General features: G+C 46.1%; 1 protein-coding gene across 2 annotated transcripts in view; it reads right to left on the bottom strand.

Moving 5' to 3' along the window:
* The window catches only part of LTA4H (leukotriene A4 hydrolase), a 309,801-nt gene that overhangs the window by 146,097 nt on the left and 136,902 nt on the right, over positions 1-26,802 (bottom strand). For both annotated transcript variants that reach the window (XM_078678783.1, XM_078678777.1), the window contains exons 9-10: positions 5,085-5,108; positions 2,578-2,648 (exon numbers count right to left, since the gene is read on the bottom strand). In XM_078678783.1, coding sequence (XP_078534909.1) covers positions 2,578-2,648; positions 5,085-5,108 — 95 coding nt within the window. The remainder of the gene's footprint in view (positions 1-2,577; positions 2,649-5,084; positions 5,109-26,802) is intronic.

Raw genomic sequence — 26,802 nt, forward strand, 5'->3', positions numbered from 1 at the left:
GCTAGCAGGAGCCGGGAAAAAGAACTGAAAGTGTAGGGAGTTGCTGTGCATTCTGGGATACCGAGAGTTCTGGAAAGTTTCCTTAAAGGCACGGTATCCCTTTTTAAGCCACATAATGGCAGCCTATGGGGGGGCTTGTCTGTCCATTCCTTCCTCTCTATCATTCCAAGGATTTGGTGAAGGGGGAAGTTTCTCTATGGGTGAAACTTGGCAGACTGTGCTGAATAGGATATTGGTGGAATATCTTTTGCATTTCTAGTTGAAGTACTGGACAGTGTAGCCTTGCATGTATAGGCTGCATTATTTGTCTTTAATTCTCTCTTAAGTGTCTATGCAGACTGCACAGAAGACAGTTTAAGAGATTATTTTTGATTACTCCGGGGTCCCCGCACATGAGCGGGACTATTCACTAGATTATGACTATACACAGAGATTCCCTACTACAGAATTGGTGATTCTGAATGGCTTCAGGAGAGTGGGGCGGGGGTCTGGGCAGAGCCAGCCTTCCGCAATGAAGTGGCTGCTCTGGGGTGTGACAACATCACAAGCATGCTTTACGGTGCGCTGATCCCGTGTGCCCTGCCAGAGGCTTCCAAGGCGGTATTGCAAGTAGGGAGGTGAACGCAGGATCGGACCAGACAAGGCAAGAGGTTCACACTGCAGACCCTTCCCCCATGGAAGGGTAGTTGGTTGGGACAGACGGCATGATTTGAGGGGTATAGTAGGTGGGATCTCATATGCATCGCTAGGTTGAGGGATATATGGCAGGGTTCCTACATGCAGTCATTCTAGGAACTTCAAGAGGACTTAAACCTTCACTGATCCCAAATTTACACATTTTTTACAACTCCATTATGCTTTGATGGATTACTCTATTGGTGTAGCCCCAGAGTTCACCGCCTCGGAAGCACAACCGATCATGTGCCTGCTCGCTGGAACAGGGAGGGATATCTTACCTTTATAAATCTTTAGTCATCATCTCACTGGACCTGTTCGCCAGTGTGAGATTCAAATGGGAAGTGTAAGTAAGCTCCCTGGAGAACAGTGAATGGCACCAAGGGAGTTGGCGATCAGTTTCAGGCTTCGTCTGGTACAAATGAATGTTGAGCATATCACCTACTGACCCTGATGTGCCTATGCAAGGCAAGATGTTGCACAACCTCCGCCTGTTCGAGATGCAGTACATAGGGAGCTGACTTCTTCCATGTGGTTTGGTCCTGTCCGGCGATCATGAAATATTAGGTATCCATATTCTGCACCCTCTCACGGGTACTGGAGCACACCACAGACCCTCAATTGAGGTTGCTCTCCTTAGTTTGTTGGAGGATCTAGAAGGCACATGGGGTGGCGTACACTGGTTGGACCAGGAACATGGATTGCAAAGAGACAATGGTCGAGCGAACCCTCTTCTGTTCGCGGCTTGGCATAAGGCAATGGACTGGTGCACCAAACTGGAAGAACAGATATATGTAACAAGGGGGTGTCCACACAAACATAAGAAAATCTGGGGTAAACGGTGAACCCAAATTACAAGCTGGAATGACTTGTATGCTAGCAATGTCTGATGTTCAGGAGTGTGATGTACTTAGCCTGGAATGGTGTATGGGTTCTCATTTTCTTTATCCGTTTCAATAAAAGCAAAATTTGGTTTACAAAAAAATGGTGAAATGGACATCCATAATCGCTGCCAAGGTATACTGTATCTTACGCTCTCAATATGAAGACACCAACAAATAAATGTTGGCGTTTTTGAAATAGTAATAAGCTGGAATATATCTAGAGATGCATTTACACCTCCAGTTTCCTTCTCAAATGGAAGCATACTTTTCTCTGATTCAATACATGACTTCTAGGCCAATGAGCTTTTAGCATCCCTTAAAGTTCATAATAAGTATACCAGATGTCAGAGTGAATGGCTGGGAACTGGGTATAAAATATGCAACCTTGTTGGTCATCCATTTCCCCAGAACATAGGCATGACAGGAGAATAATGGGATGTGCTGGCTGAGCATAAGAAATCAAACACATATTTCAATCTAGATTAAACAAAGCACAGGTTTTTGGAACATCGGTTTGAGATTTCCTTTTTGCCAAATGCAGTACTGGTGCAACTGTTGATTGTGTATGTTTCTGAAAGATTGAAGATTAAACAGAAGTTTCAGTAGTAATGACGAGGAGGAATTCACAGTCACTGCTTCCATATTGCACTATGCGAGTATACAGCTCTTGCAAAATCGAGGGCTAGGTTTGCTACTGTGAGGCTGACCATACAATACAGTATCCTTGCCATTTCATTTTAGTTACAGCAAATGTTCACATCTCACTGGAGGGGGTATAGGAAATATTTAAATATTTCAAGTCAAGAAGTACCAGAAGGTACATACCCAAGATCAAGGTTTATTAAATCAGCCCAAAAATATTACAATGGTTACTGATTGATAATGAATTGTATTGTACTTTGGATTCCTCAAAATAAAGTTACTGTTGTACAGTACTTTTTAAAACGAAATGTAACAAGAAATTCAGAATTGCAAACTATATTTTACATGGATGTCTATATTTCAAACATCAACATACCAAAAGTGTTCCCATGTTTTGTTTGTAACTAGGTTTCCTGTCCAGCTATGTGCAATTTCATGAGCAATTACCTAAAGTATAAAAAACAAAGAACAAAATGTTACTTTAAAAAAAGTCGATTAGCATTTTTGGATAAAAGCAAAATAAGAAACAAAACAATGATAAATACACTTTTGTTTGCAGAATAATTTAATTTCCAGCAGAAGTTATGGGGACGTATTACTATCTTCAAACAACTAATGACTTTTGACATCTTCTGGATACTCTGCATGGTTTACGCAGTTTCCTACTTTTGGGAAAGAAATAATTATTGGGAAACTACTTGGGAATGTAGGCAGCATCATCATACTGTGTATTAATCATGTTTGCTTCTAAGAAGGGTTTCATTCATGGATTAGCACTAATTATGATGACAAATAACTATCACAAGTTTAAAATTGTGTAAACCTAACAGTACAGTCAAGTGTAGCCAGGGATTGCCTCATATAATCTAACAAACTGCACTTCTGACATCCAACACACTCAATGAACAAACGCTCACCCACAAATGCATGCTCAATTCTGTTAACAAAGATATTATAGAAGTGCTTTTTGCAAAACCAGTCAAGCGTTGCTTGTCTTTACAAACTCTGACATCTGCACTTAGCTACAAAGCTCAGCTCTATATTGTTTTGCAAGCAGGGAATCTCACTCAAGTGATGTTAAGGTTTTTTGGTTCATAAATTCTAACATTATATGAAATCTTAGAATAGCAGACCTGTACATACTAGTGGTGCTCTCTTCAAAAACCATTAGCTGAGTGTTTGCTACACTGACCACAAGTCTTCTGCAATAATCTTTTAAGAATATTAAAAAGCGAAAGCGGCATCCTCCACACAACGCAAGAAATCCTTTAAATACTACAGTTGCAATTTGTGGCCCAATCCTCACCAAGGCCTTAACGTGAGCAGATTCTCCGACTTTAGTCTACATGTGGAATCTGAAATCACATTCTCCATATGAGCCAAGGACCTCCTATCTCTAGACTTGTCTCACACTAACTCAGGACATATACTCCGCAGAGAACAACTGAGGCATTATAAACTACGCTTGCACACTGCTAAGACCTCCTTTTAGGAACCCTCTTCGAACTGTCTTCAGACCTATTAAATCGGTTCAATAATTTGCAACTCTTGGCTGTCTGGGGATGGAGTCATCCCTCCCCAAGCACTTTTAATCTACCATCTCTTTTCAGTGGTAATATTAAAAATATCTATGAACAAATTGGTCACATATGTTTCCTATAGCCTCCTGTTTACTAACGTCAGCATCTCACAACCTGCCATTTTTGCTCAGCTCTTACGTCATAAGATATTGTCCTTGCACCACTGGACAATTTAAAATGTGGCTCTTACAATGATGTGTGTTCACTGGGTTTCTTGATGTCCCTGGCACCTGTTCTCACATCAGTACTCTGTGGAGCAATTAACAACTGATTTACATCAGGGACAGTTCCCATTTTTTGTAAAATGAACATTGTCGCCCCTTTGCTTAAAAAGGCCAGTTTAGAAGAGAGGACCTAAAGAATTACAGACCAATTAGTCTCCTCCTTGCAGGTGTCAAAATATACTCTCCTCCTTGCTTTTTTCCAAGACCATGGGAAATTTCCTAGCTAAGTGGCTTGCTATTAGGCTGGTTAGTATCGCCTTTTTCGTACAGTCTTAGATTGGGATTCGTGCAGCCCCAGTACTGAGAGCTCTCTGGCAGCAGCTCTTGACTCTTTATGCAGCTCATGTAACTTGGGCCCACCTGCAGGTCTCATGTACCTTAGGCAAGAAAATTCCCTAGTGTCTCCCTCACAATAACTGTCCGACTGTGCTCACTGTCACCATCCTCTTCTATCTAGACTACAGGAACATTATAATAGACTTCCGGAATGCCAGACCGCTAATCTACATGTCTTACATCCTTAGGCTCCCCTCTTTGGAATAACTTGCCTCAGAAGCTACATGAGATCAGTTCCCATGCCTGGTTTAGAAGCAGTTGAAAACCTATCTCTTCTGCTAGGCGGCTTTTCTTGCTGTCTGTACCTCGGGCCCATGGCCATCACACAGAACGCTCTATAAACATTAAATACATGTACTTTTGATGATGGAGGAGAACGTACTTAAGAATTATTCTAATAGGATCCTTCTTCACACTAAGTTGGATTCCCCATTCTTGTCAGGTTGACGCTTATTTACACAGCGAGTGAGGGGCATGTACTCGGAGTGCGTAGCTCCCACAAAGTAGTACCTGCTTCAGTGCAAAGGTCCATTTTCTGAGGCCATTCCTTATAGTCAACCATTATTTGGCACTATTTTTATTAGCAAACCCCTTCTAGGTCTCTAGGGACGGGCATCTATCTTAATCTACCACTCTCCCTATTCCTGTCAATCATCATTACCCTAGCCGCATCCCAATGAATTCTGTTCCAAAGTCAGATAAACTAGAAACCACCGCCACCAGATGCAGAATGACATACTTACATTTGATAAGGATCTGTCACCTGCCTGTAAAAGAAAGAAAACAGTTAGTTTCATGCAAACTCATTTCAAAGGTTTCACATCATTTGCACTGGTACAAGGCGACTTCCTAGTAAAAGAATTGCAAGTTAATCGCGCTTCAAGTTACCGATCATCCTGCCTGGTTAAGAGCATGGTTTTTAGACGAGATTCAATTTTTCCGCCACGTCATTTATTGCCAGTCTATTCTTGATGGTCTATTGGTTTAAAAAAAAAAAAAAAAAAGTAATATTCAGTCCTGAATAATTCAGCCACAGAGAGCTGTGACTTGAATCGATCGTATAGAGAAAAGTGCAGGTAACCTGCACTATTATTAATTTAGTTACTGCGCTGCTGACGGACTCTCAGTGTATTTGCAAAAAACGATATAAAATCCCACCTCTCCGCCCATTCAAACCATCCTCTTTTAACAGATATTCAACAAGGATTATATAAAATGCAAAGCATGTTCTGGACGGCTCCCTGACGGTTCAACATTAAACGTGTCTCACTAAATGCCCAGCTAGAAAGCGGACCACAAGAATCAACACCTCAAGATTCACATGCTTGCGTCTTCTGCCACCTGCTGGAGTGATCCTGAAATTAGATATTAGTGGGAAAAGGTGCCTAAGAAAGATTGCAATTCTATTCCAAGGAAACAGTTCGATCGGGGGAATGATATGTTGTTTTCAATCCTACAGGTGATGCAGAGAAGAACGGCTTACCATCCCTTCCTCTCTTGTCGGCGATGCACCTAAATCTGATAAGACACCCCAGCTAAAACCAGTGTCACGGGTAAGTAACTTTTTTTCGTTAAATATTCGGGATAGCAATCGGATGCGTCGGACTGAAAAGAGCAGCAAACAGCAACACTAAGGAACCTCAGAGGGAGCAGAGGAGGAAATGTGCACTTCAAGACTTTTCTGAAGGTATCTCGTGTCACCTGTAATTATACCCTGGGTGCCAAGCTCGTGAGCAGAGGTACAACCCCGTGAAGGGGGCTGGAGAACCACGGCTGGCGGGGCCATGTTTCAGCCAGACTAAGGTACTGCAAATCTAACACCCTCATCCCATTTCAAGTGGGGCCTGCCTACCGGCTGAACCTCGACAACATCTCAGAACAAGCATTTACAATGCAATGGTCTCGGCATTATCAAAGGTAGAGCTATTGCCATTGCTCATGACTTTTTTTTAAATCTTAAATAAATGGCATTGTCATTTACATTGCCAATATCTTAATCGTTAAATACATGGCATTGTCATGTACAATGCCAATAGGTTAATCGCTCGCAAATGCATGACCTATTGCAGAGTGTTAAACTGCAGGAGGGGAGATTGCCGGGCAAAATAGGAGGAGGGTGTCAGGCATAGAATTTTAGATTGCGAGAGACGGCAGTGTCAGGCTTCAGGGGTGAGTGTCATTTTCTTGCTGGGATGTGAGGCTTGAGGCGAGAGTGTCGGCCTCTAGAATAGAGCGTTCTTCCAAACGGCGAACGCATCAGGGACGAAGAGAAGGCTTGCCTATAGTAGAGTGGTCGAGGCTTGGAGAGAAGGAATGTGAAACTCAAGAGGTGTTGGAGTGGGGAGGACGAATGCGAAAAGAGCACCGGATGCGAGGGAGAGGGTGTTGGGTTCGAGGAGTATGGGATGTCAGTCTCTGTGAGCACCTCGTGACAGACTATAAAGGCAGGGGTTGGCAGTCCTTAAAGAATGCGAAAAGAGCACCGGATGCGAGGGAGAGGGTGTTGGGTTCGAGGAGTATGGGATGTCAGTCTCTGTGAGCACCTCGTGACAACTATAAAGGCAGGGGTTGGCAGTCCTTAAATAAAAGTGCATTGTCGTCTCTCCGATGCGCCACATGCTCAGTCTCGAGTAAGGGGCAGTTTTACGTTGCAATTTTTTGTGGAGAGAGCACTGGCCTCAGCAGTCACAGATGTTCAGGAGAGCAACAGTGTGAGCTTGGGCAAGTGCAAAATTCAGGGCGTGGAGGGGTGGGGGCTCCGCAGGCAGCAAGCCGTTTCTGGGAGTGAGGGTCCCGCAGGCAGCAGGCTCTGAGCGTGAAGGCTTCTCAGGTTCCGGGCATGAGGGTCCCGCAGGCAGCAGGCTCTAGAAGAGGGACAGATGCAGGAGGTTTGTTCAGACGAGAACAGTCACAATCCGAGCTAAGCAGGCGACAGTCACCGTGGGATTGTCAGAGCCAGGAAACACTTACACAGGGAGCACGCTATGAGAGGGAAGAGGAGCACACACAAGCAGGGAACGGGCACAGGCGTTCAGGGAACAATCATAAGAAACAGCCACTGCCTGATAGGGAACAGTCACTAACAGCCTGGGAGTACTTAGGGGCACAGGGAGGGTTCGCAGTCAGAGCAGTAACAGGGTAGGAGCGTTACAGACAAACAGCGGCTAGGGGGCAGACTCTCGCAAGTAGGGAGCAGGCACAACTAGGGAGCAGTTTCTAGCAGGATGTCACTGCAGGAAGGTAGCAGGCACATGGAAGAACCACGGATAAGATGCAGTCGCATGTAGGGCCCTGGCACACACATGTAGGATCCCGTTAAGGGCACTCTCTTGGGTGGGGACCAGGCCCAGACAAGAAACAGTTGGACAGGAAGCAATCGCCAGACCAGTTACAGTCAACAAACAATCGCAGGCAGGAGCAGTCACAGGCGGAGACAAACAGAGAAACGATGCGGTCACAGACATGGAGCAGGGCATGGCACAGGGCACCCCGACGGGCACCGACAAGGGCTGCGGGGAGCAGAGGAAACTGACAGAGGTGGTGTCCTGCCTGAAGGGGCACAAGCGCTTCTGCCGCTGGCGGGACTGTGAGTGTGCTAACTGCCTGCTGGTGGTGGAGCGGCAGCGGGTCAGGGCGGCGCAGGTGGCGATCCGGGTACAGCGGGAGGGGGGCGGGATACAAAGACACGGACAGCGGAAGGGAGGCGGGATACAACGGGAACCAAGACGGATACAACGGGAACCAAGACAAGTTGGACAGGAAGCAATCGCAGGAGCAGGCTCATGTGTGCAGCAGTTACAGAGCGCACACACACAGCTGGAGACCAGCTACAGTCAACGAACAATCGCAGGCAGGAGCAGTCACAGACTGGAAGCAGTCACAGGCAAAGACAAACAGAGAAACGATGCGGTCACAGACATGGAGCAGGGCATGGCACAGGGCACCCCGACGGGCACCGACAAGGGCTGCAGGGAGCAGAGGAAGCTGACGGAGGTGGTGTCCTGCCTGAAGGGGCACAAGCGCTTCTGCCGCTGGCGGGACTGTGAGTGTGCTAACTGCCTGCTGGTGGTGGAGCGGCAGCGGGTCATGGCGGCGCAGGTGGCGATCCGGGTACAGCGGGAGGGGGGCGGGATACAAAGACACGGACAGCGGGAGGGTGGTGGGATACAACGGGAACCAAGACGGATACAACTGGAACCAAGACACGGACAGCGGGAGGGGGGCGGGATACAACGGGAACCAAGACACGGACAGCGGGAGCGAGAGCAGCCTACCTCAACCTTACCAGCAGCAAAATGGCGGCCTCAAGCTTCCATAATTTTTCGGATTCGGGGGCGTGTTTTGCTGTCCTGAGTGACGGACGACGTCACGAGCTAAAGAACAGCAAAACTTACGCCCCCAAATCCGAAAAAGACGGGGCTAAATCGGAGTGACGCATCTCTCCTCCAATGGCTGGCCTCCGTTTAGGAAGCCAGCCAATGGAGGAGAGACGTGCCAGGGAGGCGGGTTCTAAAGCCCTACTAAGATACATTAAATCTCTTCCCCAGACTGCGCAAGCGCAGCCTTTAGGTCCGAGACCTAAAAAGGGGCAGGCATTCACTTCAAGTTATGGAAAGTGTCTTAACAATCTGTGCTTTCCATCTTTGGTCAAATGTTATGAACTCTAGAGGCGTGGCACAGACAAATCGCCCCTACCAATGAGGGACACTTTGACTGAATGTCAACCAGCAGCGATGGCAACTGGAGGATTTTCCCACCGCACATGTATGTTGATTGAATTACATACTTCTAAAGCGCACTGCTGCTGACGGAGTCCTCATGCTGAGAATATCAGACCTGTAAGGATCGACATAGCAGCAGAGACTGGCGGTCAGTATGTGGAGTCTGTATGTGGGAAATGAGGAATACACTGGAGATAAACACGGAGACTATTCCTAAGAAACGACCCAGAAGTTTTACGAGGGTTAAGAAGGAAGATCGGAGTCAGGAAATAAGCATTGACAAAGCCAATAGGTCGCACATATGTGAGATATTTATTTTGTTATTGGGGAATGGAGTGGCATTGTATGAGTTGGCATGGCACAGTGTGGCATGAAGTGACACTGTGGCGTGGAATGGCATGTGGTGTGGTGCCATTGTGAGGTGTGGAGGGGCATGTGGTGTGGAATGAAATTGTGTGGTGTGGAATGACAGTGTGGAGTGGAATGGAATAGCATTCTGTGATGTTATGTTAAGGGAACTTGTAAAGTGCACAATTGCCCAGAGGTGTCCTGGCGCTGATTATTATCCCCAATTAGAGAGACGGTGAACTGCTATTAGAGGTTAAAAAGCTAGGTTTTAAGACTCTTCCTATAAGTCAGGAGGTCTGTGCTTTTTCTCAGATGGAACGGAAGGTCATTCCAAGCTTTTGTTGCCCACACAACAAAGCTTCTTCCTCCCCAAGAGGCTTTTCTTGTCGGTGGTACAGTGACCAGCTTGGCTTCCATGGAGCGCAAGGTCCTTTTCGGCCAGTACCATTGAATGTTCTGTTTCAAGAACCCAGGGCCTGTGCCATGAAGAGCCTTGAACACTACACATAAGGCTTAACGCAATCTCGTTTTCTGACTGGCAACCAGTGGAGTTTACTAATTTCATTAGAGATGGACGCACATTTGGGTATGCCTGACAACAGCCTTGCTGCTGAGTTATGCAGCATTTGGAGCCTATTCATAAAGCTTTCCTGTAGGCTCAGATAAAGGCCATTACAATAGTCGAGCCTAGACAGGACAAGTGCTGTGACCACTGTTCGCTGACTGTCAGCTGGTAAAAAGGGGAGCATTTTTTTGATCATCCTAAGTACATGGAAGGTGGCAGATTAAATTGAGTTGATCTGATCTCCAAAATTGAGCTTGTCATCTATCGTGATGCCTACATTTTTTTACCTTTTTGACGGCGTGGGAAGAGTGGCAAGTGTTATTGGCCAAAGATTAGGGGTCCAAAAATTGGCATAATTCTCAAAAAGGATAACCTCCGTCTTACCTGAATTAAATTTAAGTAAATTTTGTGTCATCCACCTTCCCACTGCTTCCATACAGTCGTGGAACTGATTATCTAGTTCAGTATCCTGGCCTGGCCGCATTGACACGACAATCTGTGTGTCATCAGCGTAGGAGGTCAGTTTAAAACCAAAGGAGCTAATCAATGGGGCAAGTGAAGAGACATACACATTGAAAAGTAAGGGGCTAAGCGAAGACCCCTGTGGCTACTCCGCAGGGCAGGGTAAATGGTTTGGAGTGAAATTTACCCAGTGCAACTATTTGTGAACGCTCCGATAGGAATGATTCAAGGAGCATCCAAGCTTTACCTTGAACCCCACAACCCAACAAACGGTCCATCAGTAGGTCATGATGGACCGCATCAAAGGCTGCCGATAGCTGAAGCAAGACCAGGACAGCCTCACCTCCCCTATCTAGAGCTTCCATAATCTCTTCTGTCGACTTTATTAGTGCTGACTCAGTGCTGTGACCTTCTCTAAAACCGTATTGTGTAGGGGCCAACACTTGGTTGTCTCGCAGGAAGACACTGAGTTGCATATTCATTTCCTTCTCGATAATTATCGCTGGTAGTGGGAGGTGGGAAATCGGACGAAAATTGTTTGGGTCCTTGGGATCGAGGCTCGGCTTCTTTAGCAAGGGTAGAACCGAAGCAAATTTCTACAATTTGGGGAAATGCCGTGTCAAAAATGCATTAAATAGGGAAGCAAGTACCTGCGCTACAGGAGTAGGGGCGAGTTTAGTCACAGACACCAGGCAGGGATCAAAGGGCGAGCCTGATCTCACTGCCCGGAGGAATTTCTTGGTATCCGTAAGATATATCAGCAAATTTGTCAAAGACATGAGGGGGGGGGGGGGGATCCCTAGAAGGCCCGACTCTTTCCTGCAGAACCACCGGATCTGTGGCACTTGAGAGATTAAATGCCGAAAAGATGACCTCCACCTTGTTCAGAAGAACCTTGCAATGTCCTCGCATAGTTCCTGACTTTACTCGATTTTTTTGGGATGGAGAGACCAGATTACATACAGTTTTAAAAATTTCTTTGGCCGAATTTCTTGCTAAATTGATTTGGTTTGCAAAGAAACTTTTCTTAGCATTGAAAATCAGACCCTTATACGACGCCAGACTCTGTATCTCATTCTGTCTGACTCCTCATATTTTATTCTCCAATTCCTCTCCAGGGATTTACAGATGAGTTTGATTTCTCAGCTCCTCCGTGTACCAGGGGGCTGTTGGGTGAGATCTTTTTGGGAATTGGAGTTTTATAGGGGCTAGTTTGTTACAGGCAGATTCCACACAGTTTGTATGAAAAGTTGTTACCTCGTCTATCCCTGTAGGAAGTGGGCCGACGGTTGCTATAAGTGCCGCCTCTAGTTCTTTGGCCTAAATTCTGTTCCATGACCTACTCTCAATTTGTCTTTTAGTGCCCCCCTTGCTGGCGCCGTGACCGGGACAGGTCAAATTAAAGTGTACAGCTGAATGATTGGTCCAGGTAAGGGGTAGCACACCCGTATAGTTCAGCTAAGGGTGATTAGAAAAGATACCGTCCAAAGTGTGGCCTGCTATATGCGTAGGTGCAGTCACCTTTTGATTGAGATCCCCACTCTTCATTGTGTCAATCAGAGCCAGTGTATCGGGATCCAAGAGTGCTTCTAGATGATACTTTAAATCACCCAGTATCGTGAAGGAGTCAGAGCATAAACCTACTTCCAACAGATTCCCAATGGATATGAGAAAGGTATTTCTGGGCCCAGGGGGTCTGTAGGGTGCCCTTGAAAGTATGGTGATCCGATTAAGAGAGGCTAAATGAAAGTGCCTCACAGGCTGAATTAGAAGCAATACGAATCTCCGCCTTCAGTGAGTTGTAATAAATGATGGCTACACCTCCACCTTTCCTGACTGATCTGTTTAAAGTATGGCAGAGAAACCCAGGAGGTGTAGCTTTGACAATATCAGGCCCGAGGCTTAGTCAGTCCATGTTTCGGTAATAAACGCCATTTTAATGTCTCTTTCCTGAATTAGATCGGCGCATTCTATGCTATGTTTTACTAAAGCTCTGGCGTTAAGCAAAATACATTTAAATGCTGTATTCTCTGGTACCATATCTATTTGCTTCTTTATTGTTGTGAGGTTAACATTTAGGTACAGAATTCTGGGTAATGTACAGTCGCAGTTAGTGCAGGTGACCAAGGGAGTGGGAGGACATGATTCCCATGTCAAACCTATACACCACGTGGATCGATAGATTGGTTTCACCTCTAGTAACTGTGCTTTAGTGTAACAGGGCGGGGGCCACTCCTAGTTTGAAAGACACAGGGAGACTGGCGCTGAGCGCGATCCATGCGCAGAAGTGGCGCAGACGGGCACAGATGGGCGCAGAAGTGGCACAGACTGGCTGCGTGCCCACTGCGCGGTTGCGTGACAGGGCGAGGAGCTGGCCCGCTAACCTTAAATTCCCCCAAGATGGCGGCTCCGCTCAATTCCACAGGGCAGACACGAACCCAGCGTGAGCACTCAAACATGAGGGCAGACCGCTGCCGTGAATTGCAGCGGAAATCCCTCAAGACCCAGGTATGATTTTAAAATACCATCAAAGTGAACCAAAGTTCCCCAAGATACAAAACGGCACGTTTTTGCCGAGATACTGAATTAGAGCGCAAATTAAAATACAAGATTTAAAACCCTACAATCAAGGCAAACTAGTTAAAAAGATTAGTGCAAAATAACAAATAGTGCAGATTAACGCTGTAACAGGCTCCCGGAGTGGGTCTCAAGGAGTGGAGAGACACTGTGTGGAGTGGAGTGGCATGAAGTGGAGTGGATTGGCACTGTGTGAAGTAGAGTGGCATTATGTAGCGTGGGTGTCCGCAAAGTGCTTTACCGCCTTGATGGAGTAAGGATTCAAGAAAACAAAACTTGCTCTGAGCAATCCCTCATTAACAGTATTAATTATTAGAAATACTAAAGAAAACGAAATTAGTATGCACTCACAACATTTACATTTGGAAATAAGAGCTTTACGCATGCTTAACTAAAGAAAATAGAACGCAACGCAACTAAAACCCGCTTTAAACTGGAAAATGCTTTTGTGCCTGTGCGAATTAGAACTACATAGAATGTAACATGATAAACCAGTTTTGAGAGGGAAAATTCACGAATGCGAAGAAATTACTAACATTGGGTCTTGGAGAACCACATGCTTGGCTTATGCTAGCCTAAATTTAAAGAGCGGTCGCTGCGAATGCTTTTGCATAACAAAGAAGAAAATAACATGGGATAAAGTAGAAATGGGTGGTGAACAGTGAAAATCACGTATTTGAGAAATTAAAATGTGTGTATGGTTCCTTTATTAATAGTGTAAGTTTGGGCCTCATATAGCATATAAGAGAAAAAGATGGCGTTGAAAATGGATGCGAGCTAGACATGCGCAGTATAATAGGGATATGACCTGATGATCGAGTCCCTGACAGGCTGCCAAGAGCCAAGAACATTCGCCGTGTGAACTTCTTCTCGACTGAAGAACTATATTGAAATGTATTTTGAATTGTAACATTAAACATGTGAACGGAAGTGAAACAGAATATTAAATGAGTTAAATGGGATGGGTTTGGTTAGACAAAAGTGTTATTAAAAATTAATCGTGTCAGCGTGAGGCGATGAAAACTCCCCTGTCCCTGCCCAATCAGAGTTCGTATTTCATCAAGATTTGTAACTTTTGAGGGTGGAACATGCAGAAATGAAGACTATAACTAGAGTGACTTAAATTTTAAAAGTGGTCATGCATGCAAGCGAGGCAAGCATGAGTGCAAGGGAGAGGCAAGAATTACTGCTGCTGAGTAAAGAAAAAAACAGACTGGGAAGATTCACCTCTGAAAGATACCAGTTTAGATGGAACATTCCGGAAGAATGTCAAAGAGGCAGAGAGTAAGTAAGGGATGCACCCGATGCTTTGGGTCTGTAGAGAAGTATAGTAAGTATTACCATGTCTGAGCCTGTCCTATAATCTTTGTCTCCAGAGTCTTAATCAGGAGACCACCACCAGTCCTTTTGGCCAGAAAGTTGGGTTTCCGTAATCACATTTGGGTAATTATTATTCCGTCTCAAATTTTCATACCTTTTCAAAATATATGATTTATTATGTCTTCGGTCTCTTCATCCATCCACTCTTAATGCATTGATTTGTTTAATGAGTCTGTGAATTGAATGTACATGGTTACATAAATTTTCTCTCCCATAAAAATTTGATGGTGTTTGCATGGTGAATTCGTATTAATGAGCGTTCATGTTAAGAATTAGATTTAGATAAACTTTATTGAATCTTACCTAGAATCTGTGGTTATTTCACGAAGATCTGTAAGTTTAGTTAGTTAAATTGTTCATATCACCATCAACTACTCAACTAATGGTCCATCGACCAAAGGAAGAGTGTTGATCAGTGAGATTAGTTAGGCTGCGAATAAAATTTTATCAGGAGTAAATTGAATCTCCAGGGAGTTAACTAATCAAGATGGAGTAGTTTCTGACCTGTAACTCCAGTTCTCTTGTAGGGGTATTTCCGTGATAGTCATAATCATGTGAATAATCCCGCCCATGTGCGTGGACCCCGGAGCACTTCATTAGATAGATCTTTTTAAGTTGTCATCTTCTGCCTTTCTCCAGGAAGGCCTGCATAGACACTTAAGAGATAAAAGGACAATAATGCATCCCAACTAGGCTACACTGGCCATTACTACATCTTGAAGTGAAAAAGATAGCCAGTTTGACTTTAGCAATTTTAACTGAGTTTCACACATAGAAAACTCCCCTTCACAAAACTTTTTTCATGAAGGAGATGAGAAGGGTTGGACAGAGCAACCCCCCCCATAGGCTGCCATTATGTATCTGCAAATGGATACCGTGCCTTTAAGAGTCTCCAGAGTCCCCAGGGTATCCCATGATGCACAGCCAGAGGCAGTTACTTTCATTTCTTTTTGAAGGCGTAAAGAGGCATTGCCTGCTGAGTCTTGGGAACGTCTGTGTCTGCCACTGGGGAGGCGGGCGGGTTGCTTATGACTATCACGGAAATACCCCTACAAGTGAACTGGAGTTACAGGTAAGAAACTACTCCTTCTCTGGTAGGGGATTTCCGTGTATAGTCATAATCATGTGAATAGACTAGCAAGCTCATCCCAAAACATCTCCCCAGCGGTGGAAGAAACAACAACCGCACTATTGTGCGAATAGATTCCGAAGTGAAGCCTGCCCAACCTGAGCATCTGCCCTAGCATCAGTGTCTAAGCAATAGTGCTTAGTTAATGTATGGACTGACTTCCAAGTGGCAGCCTTACAGATTTCCGAAATAGGTACGTTACGAAGTAAAGCCGCAGAAACTGCTTTACCTCTGGTAGAGTGAGCCCTAGGCTTACTAACAAGAGTTTTGTTGGCTTTCTGATAACACAGCTGAATATAGGAAACAATCCACCTAGAAATGAATTGTTTGGAGGTAGCTAGACCAGTTCGGACTGCGCCATAGTTTACAAATAACTAGTTTAATCAACGAATATCCTTAGTCTTGTCCAAATAGAACTTCAAGACCCTCCTGACATCAGGGAATGAATCGACTTTCCAGCAGAAGAGAGATTCTGAAAGAATGTCAGCAATGTAATAGTTTGGTTCACATGAAACTCTGAAACTACTTTAGGGAGGAACTTAGGCTGAGTCCTCATAACTACCTTAGAGGAATGAAAAACTGAATATGGCTCTTTACAACATAATGCCGGAAGTTCACTAACCCTGTGGGCAGAAGTTATGGCCACAAGGAAAGCAGTCTTCCAAGACAGATGCTGAAGGGAGGCCTTATGAAAGGGTTCAAACGGTTCCCTCATCAGTCGGAAAAAAAAAACACATTGTGCTCCCAAGGAGGCGAAGGACGCCTAATGAGAGGAAACACTTTCTGCAATCCTTCAAGAAAATCTGATGACTGGGATTTAACAAAAAGGAAGTCTGTGAAGGGCATTTCCTATAAGCAGTTAAAGCTGCCAGGTGAACTTTAATCGAATGAAACTGAAGGCCAGATTGAGCCAAGTGTACCAAGTAAGGAAGGATAAAATCTTCCTTGCAGGAGGTAAGATCCACATTCTTAGATGCACACCAGATGCAAAATCTCTTCCATTTATACGCATAGGATGTGCATGTAGAAGGTCGTTTGGCCTCCTTCAATATCTCCGTACAGTCCCGAGGGAGATTCAAATGTAAGTACTGTACTAACTCAGGAGCCATGCTGCCAAATTCAACGACGAGATTGGGGTGCACCATCTGTCCACCGAACTTCGTCAGAAGGTCCGGCCGGCATGGAAGACGGAGATGTGGCAGGAGAGACCGATGGAGTAGGTCTGTGAACCACCACTGACTGGGCCACTCGAGAACAATGAGGATCATCTTGGCCCGGGATTGTGAGCGCTTGATCAGTACTGTCAGGATCAGGGGAATTGGCAGAAAAGCGTAGAGAAAGCCGCCTGACCAGTTGAGCCACAGTGCATTCCCTAGTGTCCCCGGTTGGTAAAACCTGGAGGCGAAGTAGCCGCATTTGCTGTTTTCCGCAGTAGCGAACAGATAGACCTCTGGAGTAGCCCATCTTCCGAAGATGTCTCGCACCTCTTCGTCGTTTAAGACCCATTCATGATTTTTTTGAATGAGTCTGTGGAGCGCGTCTGCCTGAGCATTTTGAACACCTGGGAGGTGAGTTGCTGTGATGGTGCGGTCCCAGGCCAACAGCAAGTTCGAGATGGCCTGGGCTTCCTGAGAACACTCGAGATCTCAAGCCCCCTGCTTGTTGAAGTAGAACATTGTGGTCTTATAGTCCGTCTGGACAAGCAGGAATCTGGTGTGAAACGACGGCTAGAAGGCTTTCAGCGCCTAATGAACTGCTTGAAGTTCCAGGAAGTTGATGTGGAACTTGGTCTCTTTCCCGGACCACGTGCCCTGTATTCTGAAGGTGGTCGGAATGTGCACCCCAGCTGTGGAGAGAAGAATCAGTCACTAAGGTTTGCGTCGGTATCTCCTTGTGGAATGGAATACCCTGGAGAAGGTTGCAGGGAGAACACCACCATCGGATGGACTGGAGAGCCTGCTGCAACAGCTGAATCCGGTTTTCCTAATCCCCCAGCTTCTGGTCCCAATGATCCTCCAGACATTCTTGTAGGGGTCTCATATGGAGGCATGCGTTTGGAGTGAGGAAGGTACAGGAGGCCTTGGAGCCCACGAGAGATGACACCTTCCTCACCATCAGGGAGGGCATGGTCATGAGAGCATGAGCCTTCCGAAGGATCGATAAGCGTCTCTCCTCCGAAGGACACACGCTTGTATCAAGGGTGACTCCCAGGCACTGTAGACAATGGACAGGAGTCGAGACAGACTTTGTGAGGTGGAGGCCCAAACGAAGTAGGAGATTGGAAGTCCAATTGAAATGCAGTTGTGCTTCCTGAGACGTAGCTGCCTTGATCAGCCAGTAGTCTAGATACGGGTAAACTAACACCGTGTTCTTCCTTAGATGTGCAGCAACAACAGCCATGCATTTGGAAAATGTCCAGGGTGCTGACTTCAGGCCAAAAGGAAGCATGGAGTATTGATAGTGGTTGTTGCCCACTGTGAATCGAAGGAACTTGCGATGTCTCATCGCTGTGGGCACGTGAACATATGCGTCTTGCAGATCTATTGCACATAGCCAGTCTCCCTGATGAAGTCGAGGGTATATTTGATGCAAGGACAACATCCGAAACTTCTCTGCGAACCCATTTGTTTGCTGTCGCAAGATGAGGATGGGTGTGAACTCGTTCTGGTCTTTCTTGCGGACCAGAATGAACCGAGAATACAGTCCTGTTCCTCTCTGTGCCAGAGGGACCACTTCTAACACCCTTTTCTGTAAGAGGATGTTGGCCACCCTCTGTAACTGGTGTATAATGTAGCTCGAACGAGTTGAAGGGATCGATGGAGGAGGGCTTGTAAAACGTAGCGAGTATCCACTGCGAACAATATTCAGCACCCAATTGTCCGGAGTTATTCTGCCACTCTGCCAGATAATTTTGAATGCTTCACCCCACCAGAGTGGGTAACGGAGGAGGGGGAAGGAACTCTTCAGGGCTTGGAACCAGCAGGGGCCTTGTTCCCTTGTGCAGACTGCTGGTTGGACCGTCCTCTCGACTGGCATTTCTGAAATGGCTGAAAAGACCGCTGAAACTGCTGTTGTTGGTTGGACTGATGGCCCCGAGATCGTTGGAACCTCTGGGATGAATATCGCCATTGGAAGGGGCGGAAGGTTTTTCGCTGCGCCTTAGGTTTCTCAAGATCTACAGCCTTCAAAGTCTCCATTTCAGACTTCATGCGGGCCATCTCGTCATCCGCATGGGAGCCAAAGGGTCGTGCCAGAGAATGGTAGATTAGAAATGTGCTGTTGCGCCTCCGGCTTCAGTGAGGTAAGATGAAGCCAGGAATGTCTTTGGAGAGCAACTCCGTGGCAATACCCCCGGGGTGACAGGCGTGAAGTATCCGCTGCAACGCTGACAACTTGACTCGAAACCATCAGATCCTTGTTCACTATCTCCTGAAAATCTTCCTGCTTGTCCCTGGGCAGGAGGTCCACAAATTGTTGAGGCTATTCCTACAGGGTTCTGTCATACCGGCCCAGCCGGGCAGTAGAGCTGGCCGCCTTCATGTAGCTGCGGTGTTGCAAACTTTCCTCCCCACCAAATCCAGCTTACGGCTTTCCTTATCCGGTGGTACAGTTGAAGTCGGAGCCTTAGCATGATATGTCCTTGCCGCCACCACTAGGACAGGCCGGGGTGGGGTCCAGTCGGAGGAAGGCAGGATCCAAATCAGGTGGGCGATATTTCTTCTTTAACATGGAAGACGCAGATTTGATAGAATATGGTGTCCAGAACAGTTCCACAGCCGGTTCCACTAAACCAGGTACCAACGGAAGCAATGGAAAAGATATTTGTCTCTGCTGGAGAGTTTCAAATATCACTGATGTCGACTGCACAGGAGTAGACAAAGGAATGTTAAGCTTTGACGCCCCTGTGACCAGAACCTCCTGAAAGGTGGAGATATCATCAACGGGCGACACTTTCTGAGGAGGGGAATCCATTAGAGTAATTTATCAAACCATGACGGTGAGGGCAAGACCAGGTATGCACAAGGGTATATTAAAAAATTATCCACTTGAACAAAGTATAACTGCCGTGGCACTCTACTTCCTGTGGTTCGCCGTCCAAGCCACAAAATTGTCCACAAGTAAATCAAAAGAGAAGGAATGCCCAAATATTTAAAGAAGGTTCTTCCAGTCCAATACTGTAGTCCATGAATACTTTTATTTTCAATATCCAATATTGTCCAACAAATCAAGATGTATCAGATCCAATGTAGAAAGTTTATGGTCACAAATCCAATATTTCAAAAGTTCAAAATGATACAGCCAATGACAGCCTACGCGTTTCGTCCTACTTGGACATCATCAGGGCTTCATTATTGCGCGATCCATAAAGCATGAATGCATAAGTCATCAAATATGCGCGAGTTTTAAACACTTCCACCATAGAGTAGCTAAGTCCCTTTCCAATGGCGTTAGTGTCATTAAAAAAAACTTCCAATATGCGTCAATATCACCGCTTAACTTAAAAACCATTGATTTTGTTAAGTTCAGCTCCCCAAAACGATCTTGCTTCTCTAGGGACCAGTATTTCTCATTAGAATAATAAGCTTATTTAAGTCAAGAGTTTGACACCGCTTCCTTCTGGTCCCGCGACTCGCCCGATCCTGATAAATCAGATGAGTAAGGCGAGTACCTCCCCGTACTCGTGGAAGACGTATCCCTGATATGCAGGGAGCGAGATCTCTCATAGCGATGGGGATGAGATCGTGTGGAAGACCGTTGGAGTCTATGCGAACAATGTCTCGGCCGAGACCGTGACCTTGGTCTTCGAGGCTCTGCAGGACGGGTGGGCTGAAGAGCCGTGGGCCCCGACAGAGGCAGGGGACTTGGCGGAGGTGGCGTTGTCACTGGCAGGGCCACTGGTTGACGAGGAGCAGGAGGAGTCCTGGATGGTAAATAGGTACGCGAGTATTCCGAATCTGAAAAAGAGTTCAACCTCCTCAGTTTTCGAGCTGGCTGCAAAGAAGGCGCCCTGGACTCAACTTCAGACCTCTCCCTCGATGTCGATCTACTGCTCGACGGCGAATGGCGATGCAGTCTGGTTCGTGAACTCCCTGTCAATGTCGACAGGCTCACTACGCAGCGAGTGCCGGAGTGATACCTAGACGTCTAACAGCGATGATGACCCCTCAACGTCTACCTTCTCTTAGACGTCGATCGGCCGTGCAGCACCAACGGCGACAGTTGTTGCCTGTGTGACGGATCGATGACGACGATGATGATGATGATGGTAATGTCTCGACGGCGATCTTCGTTGAGTCGGCATTGAACGGGGGGACACCGGCGACAGCGATCTCGTCCGAGACCTCACCGTTCTTCTGCTCGACATGGAGTGTCGACGTCGCTTCGACCCAGAGCCCCAAGTCGACGGAGAGCATACAGTAGTCATACCTGCTCTCGACGTCGTCTTAGACGTTGATCGGGACCAGCGTCGTTTTTTCTGCCGTTTTTTGACCAGGGAGCCCCCTAGAGGTCGAAGCATGGGTTTTGGTAGAGGACTTACACTCATCTTGCCCAGAGGCTGTAGATGCTGCCTTCTGTCTCTGCTCCAACCCTTGGAGCCAAATCTTCTCCCTGTCACGCTTTTTTTCCTACCACAGTCAGGACACTAGTCGAACAGAGAAGGCATCTTGACAAGAAAACTGTAGAAATTCTGCCAAAAAAGTACAGCAGAAGGTAGATATAGATGTCGAGTGAAGCTGCAAAAATCCAAATACTAAATTAATTTTGAATGAAATACCAAAAAAGGGAGAGCTCAATGCACCAGGGTCTTGCTAGCTAAAATCTCTGGAGACTCTTAAAGGCACGGTATCCATTTGCAGACACATAATGGCAGGCTAAAGGGGCCTTCTCTGTCCAACCCTTCTCATCTCTATCACGAAAAAAGGAGTTTTGTGAAGGGAAGTTTTTTGTGTGTGAAACTCAGTAAAAATTGCTAAATGCAAAAGTTAAACCGGCTATCTTTTTTCACTTTAAGATGAAGTAATGGCCAGTATAGCCTAGTTGGTTAGGCTGCATTATTGTCTTTATCTCTAAAGTGTCTATGCAGGCCTTCCTGAAGAAAGGCAGAAGATGACAACTTAAGAAGATATGTCTATCAAGTGCTCCGGGGTCCACGCACATGGGCGGGACTATTCACATGATTATGACTATCACAGAAATATCCTACAAGAGAACAAGGTGAAGTGAAACCGCCAGGAAATCTGGTTGTAGTATATGGGCCGATTGAGTTTTTCAGATGTTTGTGAGGTATTCGTCCCTGGCTTTCCGCTGGATCAGCCTCTTCATGGGTAGCATGCACTAGATACGGATTATGTTACTTAGCTTATAAGTATCTATTCGTGGTGTGGAGTGCTGCAAATTCACATGCTATGCACATTACAGCGATCTAGCGTTGGGCTCAAACTCTACAACTTGTTTTTCTCCAAGAAGTCTTTTGTTGCTCACGTGACGTTAAGACTCCTACTCTTAAGAGTCAATGCGCATGTTCCAAGGTCCATTGTTAGATCGCTAAAAAATGTTCCCCACCATTATGGGGGAGTGAGGATAGAGCTAGCAGAGACATAGAAATGTTCAAGCATTATATGTGTAAAACTAAAATATATGTACATATCTATACAAACACATTGTATTATACATGGATTCTGACAACAGTGAATACCTGCCGAGGAGTAAGGAGGGTGCATGTGAATCTGCACCACCACAGGCTACAAATGGATGCTTGCAAGGTTAAGTAGCATACTCCATTCGAAGCATGTGTTGGGTTCAGATACAGTAAAGCAGTTCTACTCTTGCAGTGGGTTTTGGCATCAGATGGTGCAGATGTATGGAATAGGGTCCCACAATACTTTGTTCAACAAGAGCTTGTGGTCTTGCTTGAAAACCCCACACAATAGCGTTTAGCAAATGTATGCAGATTCGTCCATGTAACTGACTTGCAATTGTCTGCTAAGGTAATGTTACCCATAAGAGCAACAAAAACACCTTTCTTTCAAGTAGAACGTGCTTGTGGAACAGTTGGTAATTTTAGTTTTACTTTTATGTAACAATCTGTATGTATTTGACTATCTCACAATTCCTTCCTTGGAAATTGCCTTTTCCCTTCTAAGATTTGAGAAAGCAATGAACATCTATTGTGTTTTCCTAAAAGGATTAGTCCTGTCAATCTTATACATTAGCGCTCTCTTGACATCAAATGCATGAAGTGTTATTTCTGCAACTATGTCCGGCTTTAGAAAAAAGACAGGTAGATCAGGTGTCTAATTTAAATGAAAAGACTTTTGGAAGAAACTTTGGGTTTGTTCTTAAGTCGTACATTATCTTGAAAAACCTGAAAGTAAGGTTCTTGTATGGTAAGCGCATGCATCTCACAAACCCATCTTAGCAAGTCTGTCTCTCTACCTTTCATCACCCGGAGCAGAGCATTCTCAGCAGCACAGAGGAAGGGGTACGCACAAGGCAGCCACCTCAGTAGATGTAACAGTGGAAGTTACCGGACACAAATTCAATGGTTGATTAAGTCGACGGAGGATAGTCATTGAGAAACTGTTCCAAGTTTGTTTCGCATCAAAAAGTCACAAAACACCGAAGACGCAGAAAGCTCTGGTCCTATCAGTCCGAACCCGAAGGCGGAAAATGTAATCTAATAATAGAGCAGTTGAACATGCACGTATACTTAAAGAGAGTCTCGGCGTCAAGTCCGCAAAAAAGAGTTCTTTAAGAAAAACAAGTTGTAGAGTCCGCGACCAATACTAGATGGCAGGAGTGTGCAACGCATGTGCATCTTCAGCCAACATATCCTACGAATATACAATTACAATTCAGTGGATTGAAGCAAGGTGGCATTGAGTGGAGTGACATTGTGTGGTGTGGAGTGACTGTGTGGCTTGGAGGAGCATTGTGTGGAGTGGCACTGTGTGGCGTGGAGGGGCATTGCGAGGAGGGACACTCTGGAATGGAGTAGGGCGGCTTTGTGAGGCATGGTGTGAAGTGGCATTGTGTGGATTGGAGCAGAGTGGCATGGTCTGGAGTGGGAGTGTGCGGAGCAGAGTGGCACTGCGCCAAGCAGAGGTCAATGGCATAGTGTAGCGTGGACTGCCTGTGTGAGGAGTGGAGTGTGATTTGTGGAGAGGATTGGGATTGTGTGGCGTGGTGTGGCATGCCACTGTGTGACATGGAGTGGCATTGAGTGGCATTGAGTGGGGTGGAATGGCATTGTGTGGAGTGGCATGTGTGGTGTGTAGAGTTATTGTGAAGAGTTAAGCAACACTGTGTAGCATAAAGGAGAGTGGCATAGTGTGAAGTGGCATTGTGTGACATGGAGTGGCATTGTGTGGAGTGGCATTGAGTGGGGTGGAATGGCACTGTGTGGTGTGTAGAGAAACTGTAGAGTGAAGCAGCACTGGGTGGCATAGTGTGGAGCGGCATTGTGTGGCGTGCAGTGCGATTGTGTGAAATGGGTTGGAGTGGCACTGTGTGGTGTGGCACTGTGTGGAGTGGAGGGGTATTGTGCAGCATGGAAAGTTACCCAAGTTGCCACTGAATTGCCCTATAGCGCTTCAAAACCTTGTGCTATGCAAATGCAATTATAAAACAATAGGTTACCAATTATCTTGACCTATAATTCATGGAAAACGACTTCACTAGGCAAGAAGCCTTTTCAATTGCTTCCTCTAGTTCCTCTTATGGGCTGCCTAACACTTATCTGCCATCAGAAGGAGTAGTTTCTGTCCTGTAACTCCAGTTCTGTAGTAGGGGTATCTCTGTTATAGTCATAATCTAGTGAATAGTCCCGCCCATGTGCGAGGACCCCGGCAATCAAAAATAATCTCTTAAGTTGTCAGAAAATTGCAGAACTGCAAAGACACTTAAGAGAAAATTTAAAGACAAATAATGCAGCCTATATTCACAGGCTACACTGTCCAGTACTTCAACTAGAAAATTCCACCAAAAATCCACAAACAGCAAAGCCTGTCCAGATTTCCCTTGCTTCAACAGCAAACACCCTCAGAAATGATAGAGAGGAAGGCATGGACAGACAAGCCCCATAGGCTGCCATTATGTGGCTTAAATAGGATACTGTGCCTTTAAGAGAACTTTCCAGAACTTCTCCCAGTATCCCAGAATGCATAGCAGGTCCCTCTCACTTTCAGTTCTTTTTGAAGGCGTAACACGCCAGACCTGTCGCATTCCTTAAATGAACATCTCTCTCCACAGGGGAGGCGGGAGGGCGCTTATGACTATAACAGAGATACCCCTACTACAGAACTGGAGTTACAGGACAGAAACTACTCCTCTGTAGTAGGGGATCTCTGTGTATAGTCATAATCTAGTGAATAGAATGGCAAGCCCATCCCCACACCAAAGCGGCGGTGGAGAAAAGAGAATTAACACCACTATTGTGCGAACAGATTTCGCAGCGAAGCCTGCCCAAACTGAGCGTCTGCCCTGGCATCAGTGTCCAGGCAGTAATGCTTAGCAACAGTATGAACCGACTTCCAAGTGGCCGCCTTGCAGATTTCTGCAATCGGAACATTACGGAGCAAGGCTGTCGTGGCAGCTTTGTCCCTGGTGGAATGAGCCTTAGGCTTACCTCCTAAGGTCTTATTAGCTTTTTGGTAACATAACTGTATGCAGGACACAATCCACCTAGAGATAGACTGCTTAGAGGTCGCAAGACCCGTCCTGACAGATCCATAATTGATAAACAATTGGTCAGACCTACGAATATCTTTGGTCTTATCCAGATAAAATATTAATACCCTCCTAACATCCAGGGAATGTAACGACCTTTCCGCTGGAGATGAAGGATTCTGAAAAAACGTAGGCAAAGTTATGGTCTGGTTGACATGAAAATCAGAAATAACCTTGGGAAGAAATTTAGGGTGAGTACGCATAACAACCTTAGCAGCATGAAATACAGTATAAGGTTCTTGGCAACATAACGCCTGAATTTCACTCACCCTGCGGGCCGATGTAATGGCCACGAGGAACGCCGCCTTCCAGGACAGGTGCTGCAACAAAGCCTTATGAATAGGTTCAAAAGGCTACTTCATCAATCTGGACAGCACCACATTCAATTCCCATGAAGGCGAAGGAAGCCTAACAGGAGGGAACACTTTCTTCAGGCCTTCCAAAAAATCTTTGATCACAGGGATCTGGAAGAAGGAAGTCTGCGAAGGACATTTCCTGTAGGCAGTCAAAGCAGCAAGAAGAACCTTAATAGAATGGACATTAAGGCCAGACTGCGCCAACTGTAGAAGGTAAGGAAGGTTGACATCTTCCTTACAAGTCGTCAGATCATAGTTCTTGGACTTGCACCAGATACAAAATCTCTTCCACTTGTACGCATAAGAAGTCCTAGTGGAAGGTCTCTTAGACTCCTTCAGTATGTCCATACAATCTGCAGGGAGATTCAAATGACCATATTGCACTATCTCAGGAGCCATGCTGCCAAACTCAAAGACGAGAGGTTGGGGTGCAACATCAGCCCCCCGAACTTCGTGAGAAGGTCCGGCCTGCACGGCAGCCGAATGTGAGGAAGGAGAGACCGGTGAAGCAGGTCCGTGAACCACCACTGTCTGGGCCATTCCGGGGCAATCAGTATCATCCGCGCCCTGGACTGGGACAGCTTGATGAGAACCAGGGGAATGGGTGGAAAAGCGTACAGAAAGCTGTTCGACCAGTTTATCAATAACGCATTCCCCAGCGTCCCCGGCTGGTAGTACCTGGAGGCGAAGTCTCGGCATTTGCTGTTTTCGGCGGCGGCAAACAGATCTACGTCTGGAGTCCCCCACCTTGCGAAGACTTCTCCTAGCACTTCGTCGTTTATGACCCATTCGTGGTTTTCCTGAATCAGTCTGCTCAGTGCGTCCGCCTGAACATTCTGCACACCTGGCAGATGGGTAGCCGTTATCGTCAGTCCTCGAGCCAGAAGCCAGTGCCAGATCGCCTGCACCTCCTGCGACAGGGTGCGTGATCTCGAGCCCCCCTGCTTGTTGAGGTAATACATTGTGGTTGTATTGTCCGTCTGTACAAGTAGAGAGTTGGTCTGGAAGGACGGGTGAAAGGCCTTCAGTGCCAAGTGAACAGCTCTGAGTTCCAGGAAATTGATGTGGTACGTGGACTCAGTCAGGGACCACGTCCCTTGAATCTGCAGGTCTCCGGAGTGCGCTCCCCATCCCAGGAGAGAAGCATCCGTCACGATAGTCTGAGTGGGAATGTCCTTGTGGAAGGGAACCCCT

Source organism: Lissotriton helveticus, chromosome 1_1 (assembly GCF_964261635.1).
Source record: "Lissotriton helveticus chromosome 1_1, aLisHel1.1, whole genome shotgun sequence".
Taxonomy (NCBI): Eukaryota; Metazoa; Chordata; class Amphibia; order Caudata; family Salamandridae; genus Lissotriton; species Lissotriton helveticus.